The sequence below is a fragment of the Pongo abelii genome, chromosome 2 (assembly GCF_028885655.2).
Source record: "Pongo abelii isolate AG06213 chromosome 2, NHGRI_mPonAbe1-v2.0_pri, whole genome shotgun sequence".
Classification (NCBI taxonomy): Eukaryota; Metazoa; Chordata; class Mammalia; order Primates; family Hominidae; genus Pongo; species Pongo abelii.
In genome coordinates this window covers 165,265,437-165,286,005 of record NC_085928.1, presented here as the reverse complement: position 1 = coordinate 165,286,005, position 20,569 = coordinate 165,265,437, and the positions used below count along the sequence as shown (strand labels likewise).

General features: G+C 36.8%; 1 protein-coding gene across 4 annotated transcripts in view; it reads left to right on the top strand.

Moving 5' to 3' along the window:
• PLCH1 (phospholipase C eta 1) overlaps positions 1 to 20,569 on the top strand; it is a 262,198-nt gene that overhangs the window by 171,512 nt on the left and 70,117 nt on the right. For all 4 annotated transcript variants that reach the window (XM_054552881.2, XM_054552879.2, XM_054552880.1 and 1 more), the window contains 3 exons: positions 1,981 to 2,151; positions 17,309 to 17,402; positions 20,236 to 20,439. In XM_054552881.2, the coding sequence (XP_054408856.1) occupies positions 1,981 to 2,151; positions 17,309 to 17,402; positions 20,236 to 20,439 (469 nt within the window). The remainder of the gene's footprint in view (positions 1 to 1,980; positions 2,152 to 17,308; positions 17,403 to 20,235; positions 20,440 to 20,569) is intronic.

Here is a 20,569-nt window from a genome sequence, read left to right as displayed (position 1 = left end):
TGCCATTTAGGGAGCTCTCCAGAATTTCATTCAACTCCTTGTTGGTTAAATGAAAGGCTCTTTCCCTGTTGATAAGTCGTTGAGAAAAATCCTTGGGCCCAGACTTATTCTGTGGCATCCAGCTAGGACTGCATTTAATCCTCACCTGAGTACAGAAGTGAGCTGTCTTAAGTTTAAGTCAGGGCAAAGACAATGTTAGGCTATGAGAAATTACTAGAGTATTAATTTGCAACAGGCTGTTATTTGAAGATAAGTCGTGTGAGTAATCCATGTTTTGCAATGATTTTCTAGGTGATACTTTGTACGTGTAAAAATAAGCATAGGAGGGCAATATGATGTTTAATGCTTGTACTTGTTCTTAGAGGTGGTAAGAACAGAGACAACATGGGGTATGTGTTGCAACAATAAATGGAAGACAGAGGCTGGCTCTGTTCTGTGACCCTTTAAGGGTGGCCCTGTTCTTGGTTGGAGATGGTTTGCATTGTGGAAAACTGAGTCCCATTGCACTGGAGAACAGCATGAGAGAATGGGAAGAGGAGGAAGGAGTGAGATTTGCTGTATAGGGAACCTGAGAGATGGAGTGAGGGACTTTGGAGGGGAAATGAGTTATCTTTAAACATACGGGAAGGTTTGCCATGTTTCTGGTATTCCATGTCATCTCACTTTTGCCCTGCTGTGAGCCCCACCTCCTGTCTGTTCATTTGCACAGGAGCTGATCACAGCATTGAAGAGGTAGCTGCTGATTCAATGTAAGAGGCCAATCCTAAAGGGGAGGGCAAAGTCTGTATCTATACAAATCATGATTTCTTGGGTAATTATTGGAAGTAAAATTTGGAAGCGTTTGTTCATAATTGACCCAAGGTTAGCAAAATTTTAAAAAGATTTTAATGACCACTTTGACTTTCAAAGCTTTGTTTAATACCATATAACAGTTGAGTGTACTTCACAAAATCTATGCATTTCAAAATGCCATTCATTCCCTGTCTGTTTTTGTTGACTTAGAATTGTGTTCACTTAGAATGAAGAAGAGCACATAAATGGGTCAGTTGCTCATTATTTATCCCCAATAGTTTTATGGTTTTATGAATAATTCAGCCAACCTGTAAGTAAGGCATATGATGAAAGCTTCATGCTCAATAGTTACTAGAAACAATTTTAACAAGAAATCAATCCAGATGGATTGTTTAGACTTTTCTACGGAGGGAAAGCAAGGAGTTACCAAGGATGCCCATGGCTTTAAGAGCATCAGCTCTACCTTTGGAGAATTAAGAGAGATTCTCTCATAGGTAAAAATTACATTTGATTGGATTACAGTTCAGAAACTGATGAGAGACTGTTATTTTTCTCATGTGTTAAATATATCTTCTTTCTTTTGTTCTTGATTAGTCTTTTTCAAGATTTCTCATTTTTATTGGTTCTTTAGAAATCAGGCTTTGGTTTTCTTTCTCACGTGTATGTTACAGCTGTTTGTTTTCTATTTTATTACTTTTTACTTTTGTTTATAATTTATTTTCCTCGCTTAATTTTTTTTTACATTTTTTGAGTTGAATTATTAACTTCTTTTTAAAATCTTTGCTCTCTAGTAATTTAAGACTTCAAGTTGCTAATGTTATTTTATAAGTTTTAATATGTAGTGTATTTTTAACTTCCATATGTTTTATTTCCTATTTAGAATTGTATTGTTTCTACAGGTTTTTTTTTTTTTTTTAAGGTTTCTTTGTTGATTTATAAATTTACAGTGGTCAGAACAATTGGTTTGTGTGAGGTTGATTCCTTATAATTTGTTGAAACTTTCTGGCCAAATATGTGGTTGCTTTATAATGTTCCACGTGTGCTTGAAGAGAATGTGTGCTCGAAGAGAATGTGTGCTCACCACTTGGGATTTGTGTACTAGCTCTTTTATAGTAAATATTATTTCCCAGTACTGAATTTCCTATTTCTAACTTTCATATTGCTTTATTTTCTCTATGCCCTTTTCAGGAAGCCGACACAGATGAGAATCAGGGAACTTTGACATTTGAAGAGTTCTGTGTTTTTTACAAAATGATGTCTTTGAGACGAGACCTTTATTTGTTACTTTTGAGCTACAGTGACAAGAAAGATCACCTAACTGTGGAAGAACTGGCTCAGTTTTTGAAGGTGGAGCAAAAGGTATCATTAGACTGTTAAAATGAAAGTTTACTTAAAAGTACTCATGAAAGATATGTCTTTCTTTTGGGGTTAAATATAGGTATACTTTGAATTTTGCAAAGGTGGTAAATATCACTAGTTCACAAAAATCTTATCTATGAGTCATTTAAAACAGTTTCTAGCAGCTTTTAAGAGAGGAAGTGATAACTTGAACACTGGGTTATATAATTCTTAACCTTAAATGTGTTGAGTACAGATATGCCTATTTTCCCACAAAGAAATGAATGTTAATATTTTAATACAATGGTAATGCTTTCTTTATACTAATACTATGATGTATTAATAATATTAGTTTAAATTTATACTATATATTAGTATAAATTCGTATTAGTATAAATTTAGTCAAATTTATTTATTTTAAATATAAATTTATATTTATACTAATAAAATAGCTAGGTATTTAACTATGGCATAATTCTTAACTACTATTGTGGTAGGTCATTGATAATTCTGATAGTAAATTGGCATTTGATCATGTGAAAAGGCTAAGTAAATTAGGTCCTGATTAGCAAAGAGAATCTCTAAGTATGTTTAAAATAAGATGTTTTAATCTTAATATTATATAGGCTGAATTATGGTCAGCAAAGCTAACTTCTCAGCCTGCTTTTTAAATATCTCCTCAAAGTCTGTTTCTCACTAAAGTAGAGGAATAAATGAATGTTTTATTCAAATTTTTAACCTTTTATATTAGACTTCTTGAGAGGAGGCTTTGGTTTTGTGCAGTTGATGAGGTTTACTTTTAATTCTCTTAATGGACCAATTTTCTTAATATAAAGAGCTGCTTAACTCCTTTGTTCATTTTAAGTCAGCAGCATTTAGCTCTGTTGAAATCGTAAAAAATCATCAAATATTTGGACTATATAGTACAATAATCAGTAGAAATAATTCTTTCTACAGTACTCACACAAATAATCAGCCAGCTTGTGCTTGAACCCTTTCCAATTTTTTAATAAAAGCTTTATTGAGATATTATTCACATACCATAAAATTCACCCTTTTTAAAATATACATTTAAGTGTTTTTTAGTGTATCAACAGAGTTGTGCAACTATTGGCCAGGCAAGGTGTCTCATGCCTGTAATCCCAGCACTTTGGGAGGCTGAGGCGGGTGGATCACCTGAGGTCAGGAGTTTGAGACAAGCCTGGCCAACATGGCAAAACCACGTCTCTACTAAAAATACAAAAATTAGCTGGTCGTGGTGGCGAACCCCTGTAATCTCAGCTACTTGGGAGTCTGAGGCAGGGACAATTGCTTGAACCCAGGAGGTGGAGGTTGTAGTGAGCTGAGATTGAGCCCCTGCACTCCAGCCTGGGCGGCAGAGAGCGAGACTCCACCTCAAAAAAAAAAAAAAAAAAAGGGCTGGGCACGGTGGCTCACACCTGTAATCCTAGCACTTTGGGAGACCGAGGCGGGTGGATCACCTGAGGTTGGGAGTTCGAGACCAGCCTGACCAACATGGAGAAACCTGGTCTCTATTAAAAAAAATACAAAATTAGCCAGGCATGGCGGCACATGCCTGTAATCCCAGCTATTCGGGAGGCTGAGACAGGAGAATCGCTTGAACGAACCCAAGAGGCAGAGGTTGCGGTGAGCCAAGATAGTGCCATTGCACTGCAGCCTGTGAGACGAAAGTGAAACTCCATCTCAAAAAAAAAAAAAAAAAGGAAAAGAGAGTTGTGCAACTATAACCACTATCTAATTTCAGAACATTTTCGGCACCCCAAGAAGAAACCCCATACCTATTAGCAATTATTCTCTATTTCTCTCTCCCCAACATGCTGTGGCAACTAATATTTCTGTCTCTATTGATTTGTCTGTTTGTCTGTTCTGGACATTTCATATAAAGGGAATCATATATGTGACCTTTGTGATTGGCTTCTTTCATTTGGCATAATGTTTTCAAGATTCATTCATGTTGTGGCATTATCAGTATTTCATTTCTTCTTATTGCCAAATAATATATCATTGTATGAATATATCACATTTTAATTTATATATTCATCAGTTGATGGAAATTTGGGTCATTTGCTTTTTGGGGGCTATTATGAATAATGCTGCTGTGAACATTCATGTACAAGTTTTTGTGTGGACATATGTTGTCAAGTCTCTTGAATATATATCTGAGTGGAAAAGTTGGGTCACCTAGTTTGATCCCTTCTTTCAGTCTGGATCTGGATATTGCAAGGACTTTATGTGAACCAGGATAAACTTCTACCACAGAGCCCCAGTGAATAAAACATTGGATTAATATCTGAATATCAGAGAGAGAAATTTCCACTAGCTCTTAAGAAGTATAGCTGACCAAAGATGTGCTGGATGACTTTGACAATTGTGTTTTCTTCCTTGAAGGTGTTAACAAGGATTTGAGATGCTATTAAGGAGATTGAAATATGGGTGGGTGCTTGGATTAGTAATATTTCAGATTAATTCATTTTCTTGAATGAATAGATACTATATTTCCTAGGTATTGTGCTAAGTTTTGGTAGTGGACAAAACCTACCCTCAGAAAGCTCAAAATAAAGACCTTTTTTTGATACTTTGATTTTGAGATTTTTTTGATACTTTATGATAAAAGGAAAGAGAATGTGAAGAAGTAAAACAACATGCTTTTTAAAGTTTGCTGGATTTTTCCTTTTTGAGGTAGAATAAAATTTATTATAATTATCGTGCCGTATTTTTTTTTCTGGAAATGTTACTTCTTTAGAAGAAGTACCTTTGTAAAGATACTAAAAATATTAATTAGTAATACATTGTTAATATACATGAAATCATGCTCACTTAGTTTTAGTGCTAATTTGAATTAAATTGAATTTGTGAAGTGATTTTCATTTGAGAGTCAATTCTTTTAACTTTCTTTAATTTTCTCCTACATAACCTGGAAAATTATGTTACACTTGGTGTAGTCTAAAAACTATTTGACATTCATAATTTGAGCTAGTAAATGCTGCTTATAGATTCATAAATGGCAAAAAGTCTCACTGATTCAAAATCTGCTCTTATTTATGTTAACATTTTTATAGCATTTAAATGCCATATTTGAATTTTTTAAATGTGAGATTAATTTGGTGATCAGTCTTCAATGTTTTGCTTTAGCAAGAATGAAAACAAGTACAAAGTATTTGCTAAACAAAATCCTTGTATATGTTTTTTTCTGAATTATTTACTTATTATTGAGCCATAGGATAAAATATTTTCATGGCTTTTGAAACATATCTCTATAATGCTATATAAAAGATTTGTTTCAGTTTATAATTAACAAAGCAGTGAACAAATGATTAGTTATTAAATGGATCACTTTTAGTGCTAATATGGTAGCTATAGAATGATAAGTTAATGTTGGCTTGATTAACATTTTTTGATAGCAGGGATGAATATTTTTCCATGTTTGTTTTTTAATTGTATTTTTTGAACTTTGAAAGGCTCTTTAAAATGCAGAAAAATCTGTATGAATTCTGTCCTGTTTTTCTGTTGTTTATTGCCTCTGTGTGTGTGTGTGTGTGTGTGTGTGAGAGAGAGAGAGAGACAGAAAGAGAAACAGAGACACACAGAGATAGACAGAGACAGACAGACAGAGACAGAGACTGACAGGCAGACAGACTGGTTTTCCCCCAGTAATTCCAGGTGGATATCTATTCTATTTAAATGCCACTGAAGAACCAACCACTAGCACCACACTATTAGCTCTTATTTGAGAGGTGGCAGGCAATACCCAAGTAGGAACCAGTTTTAATGCCTTTCTTGATGTCTCTTTCAAACTCCCAAAGTTAAATGCATTAAACATGTTTTCTGATAATGTGTTTCTCTTATCGTCTTCATCAGTAATGCTAATCACCTCTTTTCAAGCAGATGAACACTTCATTTGGCATGGAAGTTTTAAAAATTACTAGACTGTGTGGTGGAATAGGAGTGAGCAGAACTGGATACACAGCCTTGCTTACCTTGCGACTTGATCACATTAACTTTTCATCCTTGACTTTGTGAGTTATAAAATGGTTTTGGTAGTACTATTGCCCTTGCAAGAGTAGAGTGAGAATTAAATGAGATGTGGATGTAACTTCCTAGTGCATTGCCTGGTTTATTAGCTGCACAGATCTAGCCATTTCCAAGGAGCGATGTGAGATTCTTAGTGGGCAAGTATCCGCACATATACTTGACTGTAAAATTCCATAGGTGAGGGGAAGTGTTTTTTCCACACCCATCGCTAGGGTATGGCAGAGGCACTTATAACAAAAGACCGATTTATAACAAGAGAAAAACATACAAATTTATCTAATAAGTTTTTAATAACACAGAGACACTGAAGACCCAGAGAGTCAGGCAAACCTGTGTATTTCTTATGCTAGTTTGATGAAGTGTGGACAGTCATGGAGAAATATGTTTAGAGGACAAGGTTATGATCTAATGGCAGTAAATGGGGAATTTAGCAAGGCATGTTTGTTCAGACCCTTCTTGGCACCTCTGTGTCTTTTGCTCCTTTCCTCCGGGTATTGGGAAGGTGCTGACGGTCACTTTAATGAGGGTCATATGGTCTGCTTCAGGGGAAGCTCAGAAAATTCTTCGTATGTTTTATGGGTGGAAGGGCTGGGGGGAAGGCCAGAGATACCTTTCCTTTTCTGCTGTTTTCCACAAATGCTAGGGTGCAATATTTTAGGGTACCATGTTCTAAACTGCATCAAATCTGTATATGGTTAGAATTTTCTTCCAAATTACTTCTCCTTTACCCTCCCACTCCAAGTCTGTCATAGTGTTATATAATAAAACATACATTTGGTCTTCATTCCAGTTCCTGGCACAGAGCTCCTAAAACTGTTAGAATTTCCTGAGAAGTATCTTTTATTATTTATAATGAACCCCTTTTCATCATATCTGAGTTCATGCTAATGAGGTAACTATTGTTGGGCCCCTGGATAGTTTCAGGATAGGGACTGGTAGCCAGCAAAACCAACCATGTGATTAGATAACTTTCTAATACCTACTTAATATTTTACTTTACCTTATTATCATAATCACATACATTTTAGAAATAACAGATTCACTTTTATGAATTTTGTTGTTGCTTTCTTAAGAATTAAACCAGATAGTGTTATTAGCAAAATTTGCTTTGTCAAAATTAGTTATTTTAAGTAGTTTGATAGTTTGGTAAAGGCAGAGATTCCTTATTAACAATGTTAGCTATGGGACAGGTAGAAAAAGGGAATTGGATAATAGAAATGTCTATATTTTCCCTTAGAGGATACGTCCTTTCTACATCTTTACTCCTCTATGTCCCTCTCTTATATAACTACTTCTCCATCCTTACTTGCAGAACTCTCATAGTGTACTGGAAAGAACATTAGACCAGGAGTCCAAAACACCTGCATTCCACACACTGCAAGCTTTAGTGGTTGGAGAATCAATCATGATTGTTTCTGAGCCTTGGTTTCCTGATCCATGCAAAGGGAGCTGATACCTGCCTTTCCTATCTCACAGTGTCAAATTGAACATTGCAATGATGAACAGGAAAGTCCTTTGCCCAAGATATTCAGAAGTGTGACAATGTGAGGAATTAAAGTTAAAAGGTATAAACTACTGACTTCAAATTCATTCAGGCTAGTGGAATTACCCCAGTTCATTTGAATAGCAATACTGGATGTCACTTGCTAAGGGGCATGTGTTTCTTCTCTCCTTTTAGTTTTGTTGACATTCTGCCAGTAAATTTTAGTTAGAGAAGACAGAAGCCAGAATTCTGTGACATTTGTTCCTGGCAGATGATTAACTGTATCTAGTTTAATTTTCTAAATTAGCTTGAAGCTACTTACATATGAGCATGACTCAAAAGAAATCTATAAAATTATAAAAAAAAAGTGATCATACATCAAGAGGTAAAAATCACAAAGGAAAATTTTAATGTACTGAAACTTTGTTTATATGTGGTCCACTTTATTAAGCACCACAAAATTAAAGGACAGAGTAGGAAAATATCTGTAACATACAAAAGAGAGAAATAGTGAATTTCCTTAATATGGCAAATACTTTCCTAGATCATTGAGGAAAAAAAAAAATGGAAAAATGAGTAAAACACTTGAAACCTATGCAAAATCATACAAAGTCAATAAACCTATGAAAATGGTCACCCTTTATTAGTAATTCAAAAATCTGAAATAAAACCAAGTTATTTATTTCTTAGAGACAAGGTCTCTGTCACCCAGGCTGGAGTGCAGTGGGTGCGATCATGGATCATATAACCTCCAACTCCTGAGCTCAAGCAATCTGCCTGCCTCAGCCTCCCGACTAGTTGGGACTACAGGTGTGTGTCATCACACCCAGCTAATTTTTAATAATCTGTTTTAGAGACAGGGTCTCACTATGCTATCTAGGCTAGGAGACTATTTTTTCCCCATCGTATTAGTAAAGATTAAAAAATATGCCACCAAACGTACTGTCCATCTCTTCTATTTCTGGTGAAATTATAGAATGATACTAGAGTAGTTTTACAACTATAACATTTAATATAATTTATAAAACTTTGGCCGAACCATTTTACTTTAATAATTCATCCTAAGAAAATAGCTCTGTATTTAAAAATTGTTATAAAGTTGTGCATTTCAACATTCTTTAAAATAGTGTTAAAATTTATTTTATTAGATTGGACACAATCTAACTGTGTAGAAAGAGTCATTAGTCAAGAGTTTTGTGGGGTTTTGAGTTTCGAAATTGGATTTTCACAATGGCACAAATTTGAGGCAATTTGATGATGTGTGTGACAGTAATTCATTAGCTTCTGATAACATAAGATTGGTGTAGACACCAGGATATTCAACTTTTATAGGTTTACTCAGTTGTGAAATGAAATATCACTGCTGGCCACATATGCTGTCGAGGATTTTATGAAATCAAATATTGGCCTGTGGGTCAGATTTTTATTTTACTGAAGCTCTCAGAATATTGAATTTATGCCTTTGACAGGTCCAATTGCTGTTTGATTAGGACTTTCATTCTTAAAACATGGCTGTGCCAAGGGAATTCTCACTATCTTTTATAACCATGAGGAAGTACCAGTATAGCCAGAAGTTATCTGGCTGAGATTTCTCTTTCTTCTCTTCCTTTCATCTACAGATAAAGGATCACAGATATCCACTAATCTGTGGTTCCAAAGTATTTACTAGAGTTGATTGAGAGTTTTTGTTTTGTTTTGTTTTGCTTTGTTTCATTCCCCACCCACCCCAACCTCATATTTGCCAAATAACCACCTACATCTCCTCCAGAGTTCCTATCCATTTCTTGGCACTGGAGCTGAGTGTTTTTTTTGTTCCATCCTTTTTAGTGTTTTGGTTCTGGAGTGACAATTTGATTTCATTTTCCCATCCCCTTGGCAACCTTTCTTAGCAAGCCCCTATGCTCTTTATATTTTTTTGTTTCTTATGGATTGAGGAGGAAGGAAGAGAAGGCAGGAACATTGAAGTGCCTTTATATAGTTGGAAAACCCTCCTAGCCAGGCCCAGTGGCTTGCCCCTGTAATCCCAGCTACAGGGGCAGGCAGGAGGATCACTTGAGCCCTGGAGTTCAAGATCAGTCTGAACAATATAGTGAGACCCCTTCTCTTAAACAAAAATTAGTTGGGTGTGGTGGCGCTTGCCCTTAGTCCCAGCTACTTGTGGGGCAGAGGTGGGAGGATTGCTTGAGCCTGGGAGTTCCAGGCTGCAGTTAGCTATGATTGTGCCTGTGCCACAGAGCAAGACTCTGTCTCTAAAATGAAATAATTTAAAAAATTTAAAATTTTCTGCTAGCTGTTATCTAAGAGCAAAGGCTATCTTTATAGTAAGTCAAAAGTAGGTTTCTGTTTATACAAAGCTTTCATCTGAAATATGCATGTGGATAGTTAATTCCAAGAGGATTTTCAGAGATTTCCTGTTTCCCTGCTACAGGGCCCTCTCCTTATTGTAATCTGATATAGATCTATACATTACCCGTGTAGTAGCTCTGAAAATTGCACCTTTAGCCCCTTTATTCTTTGTGCTAAAATGTTTCCTTGATCATTCTGATCCAGTTATAGGAATCATCTGTGCCCTCTCGCTTACTTACCCTTCATTGAATCCAGAATGGTTTGGTAAGAGTTATGGTCATTCTAATCATTCTAATCTTCTCTCTCATGAGAAATAATTATAAAGTCTCCTTTGCTTATAACTATCCCATTCTGGTGATAATGTATCTTTATCTTTTTTGCACCTTCCTCATATAAAAGCATTCCTTTGAGGTGTTTTCCTGAATTTCTGTATCATTTTTCTTTTTATTTATTTATTTATTTTTTTAGATGGGGTCTCGCTCTGTCACATAGGCTGGAGTGCAGTGGTGCTGTCTCGGCTCACTGCAACCTCTGAGTCCTGGGTTCAAGCGATTCTCCTGCCTCAGCCTCCTGAGAAGCTGGGATTGTAGGTGCCCGCCACCATACCCGGCTGATTTTTGTGTTTTTAGTAGAGATGGGGTTTCACCATGTTGGCCAGGCTGGCCTCGAACTCCTGACCTTAAGTGATCCACCCACCTTGGCCTCCTAAAGTGCTGGGAATACAGGCATGAGTCACCACACCTGGCTGATTTTTCTTAATTATTCACAATTAAAGCAGTTGAAAGATCATTCACAGTAATTATATCTTGTAATATTTTTGCTGCATTGGCTATATTTCCCAAATAACGTTTTCTGTGAAATCATCTATTCAAATGCTGTGAAATGTGTGGTTTCCTTTTAGGATGAATTAGAGGTAGCTAGTTTGAGGAGGTAAATAGTTACTGTGGTTGTCTTATTCAGTTCAATATGAAATGCCCATTCATTTAGAGGTGTTTCTTCACTCCCTCTTGAAATTACCCCAAAATACAGTAAAGACAATCCCCCTGTGTAAAACCACAGATACAAAGAGAACAGGAGAGGAGCAACAAAATTTTAAAACTTGTCTGGTTTAAAGGAGACCCCAGAGCACTGAAATTCAATCTCATAGAGTGAGAAGCCTCGAAGCAACTCCATTGGCCCAGGGGAAGCACCTGATAAGCTCAAAAATTGATGTTAGTTACATGATATTCCTGAAAAGAGGAGAGGAGGGGTTGAAAACAAGCATTGGTTGAAAGTCTGTTTAAGATATGGTTAGGGCTTCAGATCTTCTCCCCCAACCCTTGTAGCAGGGCAAGTGTCCCTTCTCTACCGTGGCATAAAACTGTATGTAAGAGGTAAGGGGGGGCTGGGTATGGTGGCTTACTCCTATAATCCCAGTACTTTGGGAGGCCGAGGCGGGCAGATCACTTGAAGTCAGGAGTTTGAGACCAGCCTGGCAAACATGGTGAAACCCCATCTCCACTAAAAATGCAAAAAATTATCTGGGCGTGGTGACACACGCTTGTAGTCCCAGCTACTCGGAAGGCTGAGGCAGGAGAATCGCTTGAACCCTGGAGGTGGAGGTTGCATTTGGCTGAGATTGCGCCACTGCACTTCAGCCTGGGCAACAGAGTGAGACTCCGTCTAAAAAAAAAAAAAAAAAAAGAGGTAAGAGGATTTGACTAAGTGATGCCACACACGGCTGAGTGTGGGTACTATATGGAAAACATGGGGATTATGAAGATGGCTATAATAACTGCCATATTTCCATATGTATGTGTCTTTGCAATGCAACTTTGCCACTCATTCCACCAAGAATTGAATTCTATTTTCCCGCTTCTTCAATCTGTGCCAGTTTAATGATTTACTTTGATTAATAAATTGTGGTAGGACTGATGTACAGGTTCTGGAGCCTAGGCCTCAGGGAGTCTTGAAGATTTCATCCTCACCCTGTTGGAACTGTGGGACTATCATGTGAGGAAACCAGGTGAGTTTCCCTGGGGATGAGAGACTACGTAGAGAAAGAGGCCTAGCCAACAGCCAGCACCAACCACAGACATGTGGGCGAGGCCATCTTTTACCATCTGGCAAGTAACCAGATGCCTGTAGTCACGTGAAGAACTCTAAATGAGAACAGCAGAATAACCATCCAACTGAACCCAGTCTGACTTGCCACCCTACACAATTGTTATCAAATAAGCAGTCGTTGTTTTAAGTTTCTAGGTTATGGGGTGGTTTGTTTCACAGAAGTAGAGAATGAATGCAAGGATTAGTGACCATCTATGCATTGAGATGTGAAAACCATAGCCCTCTTCCAATACTCAGTTCCAAGGTTACTGGTTTTAAATAACCAAGGCTTACCAATGTTTGAGGAAATCCTCCACTGTAAAGAACAGAGACTACTAAAGCAAATAAATAGAGACAATAAACTTGGAGGAAACAGAGGTAATGCAAGGAGGAGGAAACTAAAAATTAATGTTATCAGAATGTTTCAAATATTGTTGCCATAAAGCAAGAGCAAGATGCTATGACAGATTGGGCACAGTGGCTCTTGCTTAAAATTCCAGCACATTGGGAGGCCAAAGTGGGAAGATTGCTTGAGGCCAGGAGTTCGAGACCAGCCTGGGCAACATAGCTATACCCTGTCTCTACAAAATAAAAATAAAAATAAAAATAAAAATAAAAAAATCAGCCAGGTGCAGTGGTGTGTGGCTGTAGTCCCCACTACATGGGATGCTGAGGAGGGAGGATCACTTGATCCCAGGATTTGGAGGCTGCAGTGCACCATGACTGTGCCACTGCACTCCAGCCTGGGTGACAGAATGAGGACCTGTCTCTTAAGAAATAAAAGGATGCCATGAGAAAAGAAGAGTCAGAGAAAAAAAGAAAAAGCTCTTGGAAATTAAAAGCATGAGAAGGACAAACAAAAAAGAAATAGAAAAAAGTAAGAGAAAATAGAACGGAGAAACTTATCACATAAATAATACAAAAAATTTATTAGCATGGAAAGGTAAATTCTCTAGACTGACAAACCCAAACGAGGGCCAACCTCAGTATAAAGATCCACAAAGAGGCAAATCAGAGTGAAATTTCACAGTGCCAAGGATAAAGTGGAACCCTGAGTGCTTGTAAAAAGAGAAAACTAAACTAAAGTAATTAGCAAACAACAACTGGTCATGTGAAAAGGATTGGAATCAGAATGGCATCAGATTTCTCAACAGCAATTCTGGAAGCCAAAAATCATGAGAGCAATGATTCAACCTAGAGTTTTCTGCCAAAAACTGTCAAACAAATGTGTGTGTGGAATAAAAGACAAGTACACCAGAGCACACACAAAAACACATGAGGGAAAGAAATAATTTACTTCCTGAGAGCTGTTTCACAAGAGTGACAGAATAAAGTCAGAGCAAAAGCTGAATACTGTTCCAGAACCCAACCAGCAGGAAAGAAGGAGAACTTTTGTAAGGAGAAAAAAAGCACAATTCATGGATTATCTGTTTCCTTTCATTATGTGGAACTTGAGAGACCATTAGAGTCATTGGGAAGAATTTGTGATAGGTATGTTACAAGTTAACCAAATGCGTAGGAATGGCAGCAAGTAATCATAAAAAATGTTCTATGAGAAAGGAAACAATCACAGTGTACAACGGATTCAGCATTGTTCAACATTTGCATACCTGGAATAATTTAAACACCATATATTTCATAAAAACTGGATGATATAATTATACTGAGAGGACAGGCAAAGAGAAGCAGATCTGCTGATCCAGAAGATCTTATTATTATGTTAAAGATCTAACATAATATGTAACACAATAAGAAGTCAATAAGTTTTAAAGTGTACAATATAGCATTATAAACACAATAATTAAGAATATAAAGACGGCCGGGTGTGGTGGCTCACACCTGTAATCCCAGTACTTTGGGAGGCCGAGGTGGGCAGATCACCTGAGGTCAGGAATTCGAGACCAGCCTGGCCAACATGGTGAAACCCTGTCTTTACTAAAAATACGAAAAATTAGCAGGGCATGGTGGGGCGTTCCTGTAATCCCAGCTACACTGGAGGCTGAGGCAGGAGAATTGCTTGAACTCGGGAAGCGGAGGTTGCAGTGAGATCCCTGCTCTCCAGCCTGGGTGACAAGGCAAGACTCCGTCTCCAAATACATATATAAAGACCAATTTCAAAAGAAATATCTAGAAATATTGGCATTATTGACTTTGGGGAGTGATTCTGGGTATAGGCGGGGGACTTCTGGTTTTAGTTATAAAGATCTTAGTTTTGACTTATTTATTTACAAATATATCACTTTGGTAAAAATAAGCCAGTAAGGTTTAGCAATATTAGAATTTTTGCAAATGATATGTTGATTTTGCACTTGGTGTTGTTGAGAACCATAGCCATAAGAAATATAATTGTTTACCCCTTCTGACTTTGTTTTAAATTTTCATTCACAGGGAAATTTTGCTAAAAAACTTACAGAAAGTCTGAGGATAAATAGGTAGTGTCAGAATACGGGTATTTTATAGATCTACGACTAGTTTCTACAACTAATTTATCTGAAATTAGTTGTCCTTTAATGTGAGGACCAGTGAGTCTTTTCTCTTCTGGATGAGACTAAAGAACTACAGTAAATAAAGGAAAAGAGAATGGAGTCTAATCTTGAATAATGAAAGAAGTTAAATTGTAATAATTGATTTGAAGTAAAGAAATGATTTAGGAGTTTCAGTTATATTGAAATTAAAAAAACCTATCAGTTTTAAAAGTAAGCATTTTAATTTTTCAATAGAAATAAAGAAAAATGCCCAGAGAACAGTTATACAAGAAAGTGCTTTGGACTTGAAGTCAAGAAGGTCCAAATTTGATCTTTGGTTCTGCCTCTTACAGTTTTGTGACTTTGATGGTGATGTTTAATTAACCTCTCTCAACATTAATTTTTCTATCTATAAGGCAGGGATAAAAACACTAAATTTACAAGACTATTGTAAGAACTATTTCAGATTATGTGTGTAAAAGCTCTTTACTGCACATTGACAGCATTATATAAATGTAGAGTCATTATTAAAATAAATCAAATTTTATCTTAAGTTCTTCTTTTAGCACCAGTTGCCTAGTGTAGAAAGAACAATATTCAGTATTGGAGACAGCAAGTGACTCAGATGTTCAATGACAAACAAAACTTTCAAATGAACTCCATAGGAAACAGGGTTAGAGTAATAGGGAGAAGGGAGAAATTCCTATTTCTCCCTATCAGCTCTGTCAAATAGGAAGCAAAACAGGGTGAAGAAGGACGGTAAAGAGCATTAACCTATATTGAACCTTCAGTCATACAATAAACTTATAACTTAAATGAAGTCTTAAAAAACTCAATTATGTAAAATGCAGGATTTTGCTGTTGGGAGATTAATTAAATGAGATCAGAGGCTGGGGAAGGTTGGGAGTCGATTGACTCTTACATTTCAATTCTCATTATTATGGGGTTTTACTGTATTTTGCAAAGAGTCAATCCTTAATACATCAATTTTGGTAGAAAGTAGATTATTTTTTCCCATTAATTCTTTTACAGTGCCCAGAAATTTATGAACTTCACAGAATGCTTACTATTTTTGCTAATTCAAGGAATATTTTCAAATATGATGTTTTTTGTTATAAAAGTCTGCATTGTATCCTGAATTAGTAACATATTCTCTGCTCCCCTGCAGTTAGCTCCATCTCAGTGAGTTAGTTGTTTTGCTGTTTCTTTATTGTTTTTTTTTTTAAGATCACATGGGCTTCTGGTAGTCTACCTGAGTCCAGTTTAAGACCTCTACATTTCTGAACAAGTGGCCTTATAAACAAAATAATTGCAAAGTGAACTTAGTCTTCACATGGCATGTAAAATTGTTATCAATTTTGTTCATTTTATTTTGTGAAAAATTATGTATCTTTTAGACTGCATGTGCCAAATTTCTCTAGCTCACAGCAGACAAATTAATGAGCTGCTCAATGCCTGCCTGGGTCAGTAGAGTTCCTTGGAGGTATTGCAGTTTCATTTATTTATAATACTTTCAAGTGGTTTCTGGTAATATGGGCCCCTGAATAGAATAAGAATTATAAAATTTACTCAAAGGATGCATCAGCCACCATGCTGGTTTGAAAAGAAAGAAAGCATTGTGTGTTCTTTTGAACTGATAAAAAACAGCCATACAGCAGTGCTTCACCCCCAGTTTAAATAGACTGTTTAGAAAAACTAGATTTTATTAAAACGTTAAGTGTTAAACCTAAACAAAAATGGAATATTTGAGAAAATATAATTAAAATATGAAATACTAGCTCACAAAATTATCTTCCTCTATAATTATTCATTAATATTTTTAAATGTCAATGTTACATTGTGGGACTAAATGGATTTTTGATCAAAATATCACATTCTTGATGTTGCTGTTTAATTAAAGAAATTATTTCCGAAGAGTTTACTTTTCCCAGTGACACTCAGCATATATTGTTCATGTAGCAAATTTGAGACTGACTCAATAAGATTAATAATAGTATATACTGCCTTTTTGGTGCCACACAATGTTTTTGCAAATATTGATTCATTTAATCCTTATCACTCCACTATCAGGTAGCCACAGAAAAGGTAAGTGACCTATTCAAAGTCACACTATTAATAATATGAACTAGGTGATTTGAATGCAAGCAGTCTAGCTCCAGAGTTGTTGTGCTAGCTACCTCACCTAGCTTTTCATTTTTATTTCCTCTTGCTAACCTTTGTGTTCCTGAATTACCATGGCAGACTGCTGTGCTCAGTGGATGGTTCTATGGATACACACATACACACACACACACACACACACACACACACACGGAGGTACATTTACTTAGAAACATTCTGTTTTGGTAGGGAATCATTCTTTTTCTACATATATCTATGATCAGCAAACTTTAGTGTGTTTGTGTAGGAAACGTTAATTTTTGCAGATAGCTGCTAGCTTATAGTGAGAGTATTTTTGGCAATGGATTCACATTGATAACTGATTTTATTTCATTGCTTCACAGAGAACATTTGTCTAATAGTTGAAGGGCTGTTTTCACTGATTCAATCTAAAAGATGCATAGGAAGATTGAGATCATGGTCATTCTCCAACGATAAAGTAGCTGTGACACTAGTAACCCCAAACCCTGCTCATTTAGGTGCTTTGCACGGTGTAAAGAATGCAAAATCAGTCAATGTCTTTTTACTGCGGACGAAGATAGTTTATGAAATTGCAGGTACTCTACTAGTATTCTGTTTTTCTTAGATGAATAATGTGACAACGGACTATTGTCTTGACATCATAAAGAAGTTTGAAGTTTCAGAAGAAAATAAGGTGAAAAATGTTCTTGGCATAGAAGGTAAAATAACCAATATTCTTTACTTCTCATTTCTTGATTCAGCCTGTTAAGTTAAATTCCAGCAAAAATTTTTAGGAAAAGAAATCAGGAGATATCCATGGGATTATATTAATAAATAATTCAAACAAAATCTACAACACACATATATTTTCCTGCAAAGCAAAGACCATGATGTTGCTATTTCTCTTACTTTTGCAATGCCCATAAGCATTTTCCACTTCAAGTCTACCTGATATCACCACATGTGATGGATGCCATGACATATTTGGGCTTTTCTCAACTGGCTAATTTTTGGAAATTAGCCTGATAATTTCATGAAGGGAAATTCAGTCCTAAAATAAGTTCTCTCTGAGACTAGTGACTTGCCATGTTTCTTTTAAAATGGTAGCAACTGACTGTTTTTCCTAATTGGTAGCTTTGCAGAAGCTGTTGGAACCACAAATCTCATTAATACAATGACTTCATTTTTTAGTTGAGGAAGTGAGGCTCAAATAAGTTAAATAATTTGCCCACAGTTATATACTCAGAATCTAGCTCCTGGAATGTTAGACATAAATAATATGGTAGAAATACAGCTACATGTATGTATATATATTTAAAATATGTAAAGAAATACTGTGTAGGCTGTCACCCAAGAGGAGGATCTTTCAGGCAGAGCAGATGATCTTTAATGAAAGACCAGCTGCCTATAAGAGCATGCAAAGTCGTGGTTTATCTCACCAATTTTGACCGTTGGCCCCCTCATTTCTTCTGCTCCCAGATCAGTGTGAACAAGGGGGGTTTAATACCATCTATTTACTTCCTGTGGTGGTAGGTAATTAAAATGAAGAAGAATAATTTAAAATCTTAGATCATTAGCTGGGTGTGGTGGCTCACACCTGTAATCCCAGCACTTTGGGAGGCTGAGGGAGGGGGAATCACTTGAGGCCAGGAGTTTGAGACCAGCCTGGCCAACATGGTGAAACCCCGTCTCTACTAAAAATACAAAAATTAGCTGGGCATGGTGGCACATTCCTGTAATCCCAGCTACTCAGGAAACTGAGGCATGAGAGTCCCTTGAGCCTGGGAGGTGGAGGTTGCAGTGAGCCAAGACTGTGCCACTGCATTCCAACCTGGGTGACAGAATGAGACTCTGTCTCAAAAAATAAAATAATAAAATAAAATAAAATAAAATCTTATATCATTAAACACTGTTTTAAAAACAACCAGAGATGATAAACTAACTTGGGCCTTTTCTGTGCTAAGAAATGAATCTTTTCTTTGGTGAGGCCCGAAAAGATGGAATTAAACATGGTTTCCTAAGTTATGGACATAAAAGTTGACATGAAGAAATTAAGTCTCAAAGGATAGTTACAAATATAATTATACCAAATGATTTTTGAGAACTTGAAATAATTTACCCAATAATTATTCTATTTAGGTACTTGTGAGTCATCCATTTATTTATTTGTTATATTAGTGAAAACCTCTTTGACCCAGGCATTATGTTTTGAAAGACTGTAAAAAAACTGATAGGGTTTTCTAAATAATCTTAAAGGACTATTTCAAAGTTATAAAATGTGCCAGCCATTAGCAGCATTTTTTCAAACCAGTTTGGTTGTCAATCACACCCTGAATTTAGACAGTGTTTAACTTTTGACTTACTACCTTAACTATGGCACTGACTTTACTGTTTTTCAGATGAACGTAATAACCTATCAATTGCTGGTTGTTCAGGGTACCCGTTGGTATAACTATGGTTTTAGCATGGCATCAGTCACACTGCATAAGCATAGCTTGAGTTTAGTCATCACTAAACGGCTTGGCCCCTCCTCTACCTAGTCAAAATTCTTAAAAAGTCAACATGTATATATATATGTATATATGTATTAGGTTATATTTAAAAGGCTATTCTAAAAGTCACATTTCATTTTCTGACATTGTCTATTTGACTGTATTAGGCTGTTCTTGTGTTGCCATTAAGAAATACGTGGCCGGGCGCAGTGGCTCATGCCTGTAATCTCAGCACTTTGGGAGGCCGAGGCGGGCAGATCACCTGAGGTCAGGAGTTTGAGACCAGCCTGGCCAATGTGGTGAAACTCCGTCTCTACTAAAAATGCAAAAAAATTAGCTACACGCAGTGGCTCATGCCTGTAGTCCCAGCTGGTCGGAGGGCTGAGGATGGAGAATCGCTTGAACCTGGGAGGCGGAGGTTGCAGTGAGCCAAGATTGTGCCACTGCACTCCAGCCTGGGTGACAAAGTGAGACTCCATCTCAAAAAAAAAAAAAAAAAGAAAAGAAAGAAAGAAATACCTGAGGCTAGGTAATTTATAAAGAAAAGAGTTTTAATTGGCTCACATTCTACAGGCTGTACCAGAAGCATGGTGCCAGCGTCTGCTTGGCTTCTCTGGGGAGGCTGGAGGGAGCTTTTACTCATGGTAGAAGGTGAAGTGGGAGGAAACAGGTCACGTGGCTTGAGCTGGAGCAGGAGAGTGAGTGGAGTGGAGAGAGCCATATACTTTTAAACAAACAGATCTCAGGAGAACTCATGCACTATTGCAAAGACAGCACCAAGCCTTGTGGGATCCACCCCCATGATCCATACACCTCTTACCAGGGCCCACCTCCAACATAGGGGATTATATTTCAACATGAGATTTGGGTGGAACAAATATCCAAACCATACTATTGAACTCAAGCAAATCTCTCATTGCTCCAGTTTTCTCCACAAAGGCCATCCTGAGGGTAAATAAAATAATCATCATGAACATTTTTTGACCCTTTTTGCCCCTCTGAGAGCCATTAAGTATATATGCTTTGAAAGCTGTAGTAAGTCACTCTCTTTCTTCCAAAGGCTTCACGAACTTCATGCGTAGTCCTGCCTGTGACATATTTAACCCATTGCACCATGAAGTGTACCAAGACATGGATCAGCCCCTCTGCAACTACTACATTGCTTCCTCTCACAATACATACCTGACTGGAGACCAGCTCCTTTCTCAGTCCAAAGTGGATATGTATGCACGGGTGCTGCAAGAGGGCTGTCGCTGTGTGGAAGGTACGTGCACTTTTTCTGAGCTCTGGTATGTATGGGTGACCCTGTCCTTTAATCAGTCTGTCGAGTCTAGTATAAAGAATGGAGACCTAAAACACACTCTCACACTAATTAGTACTACTTTTCTGCTCAT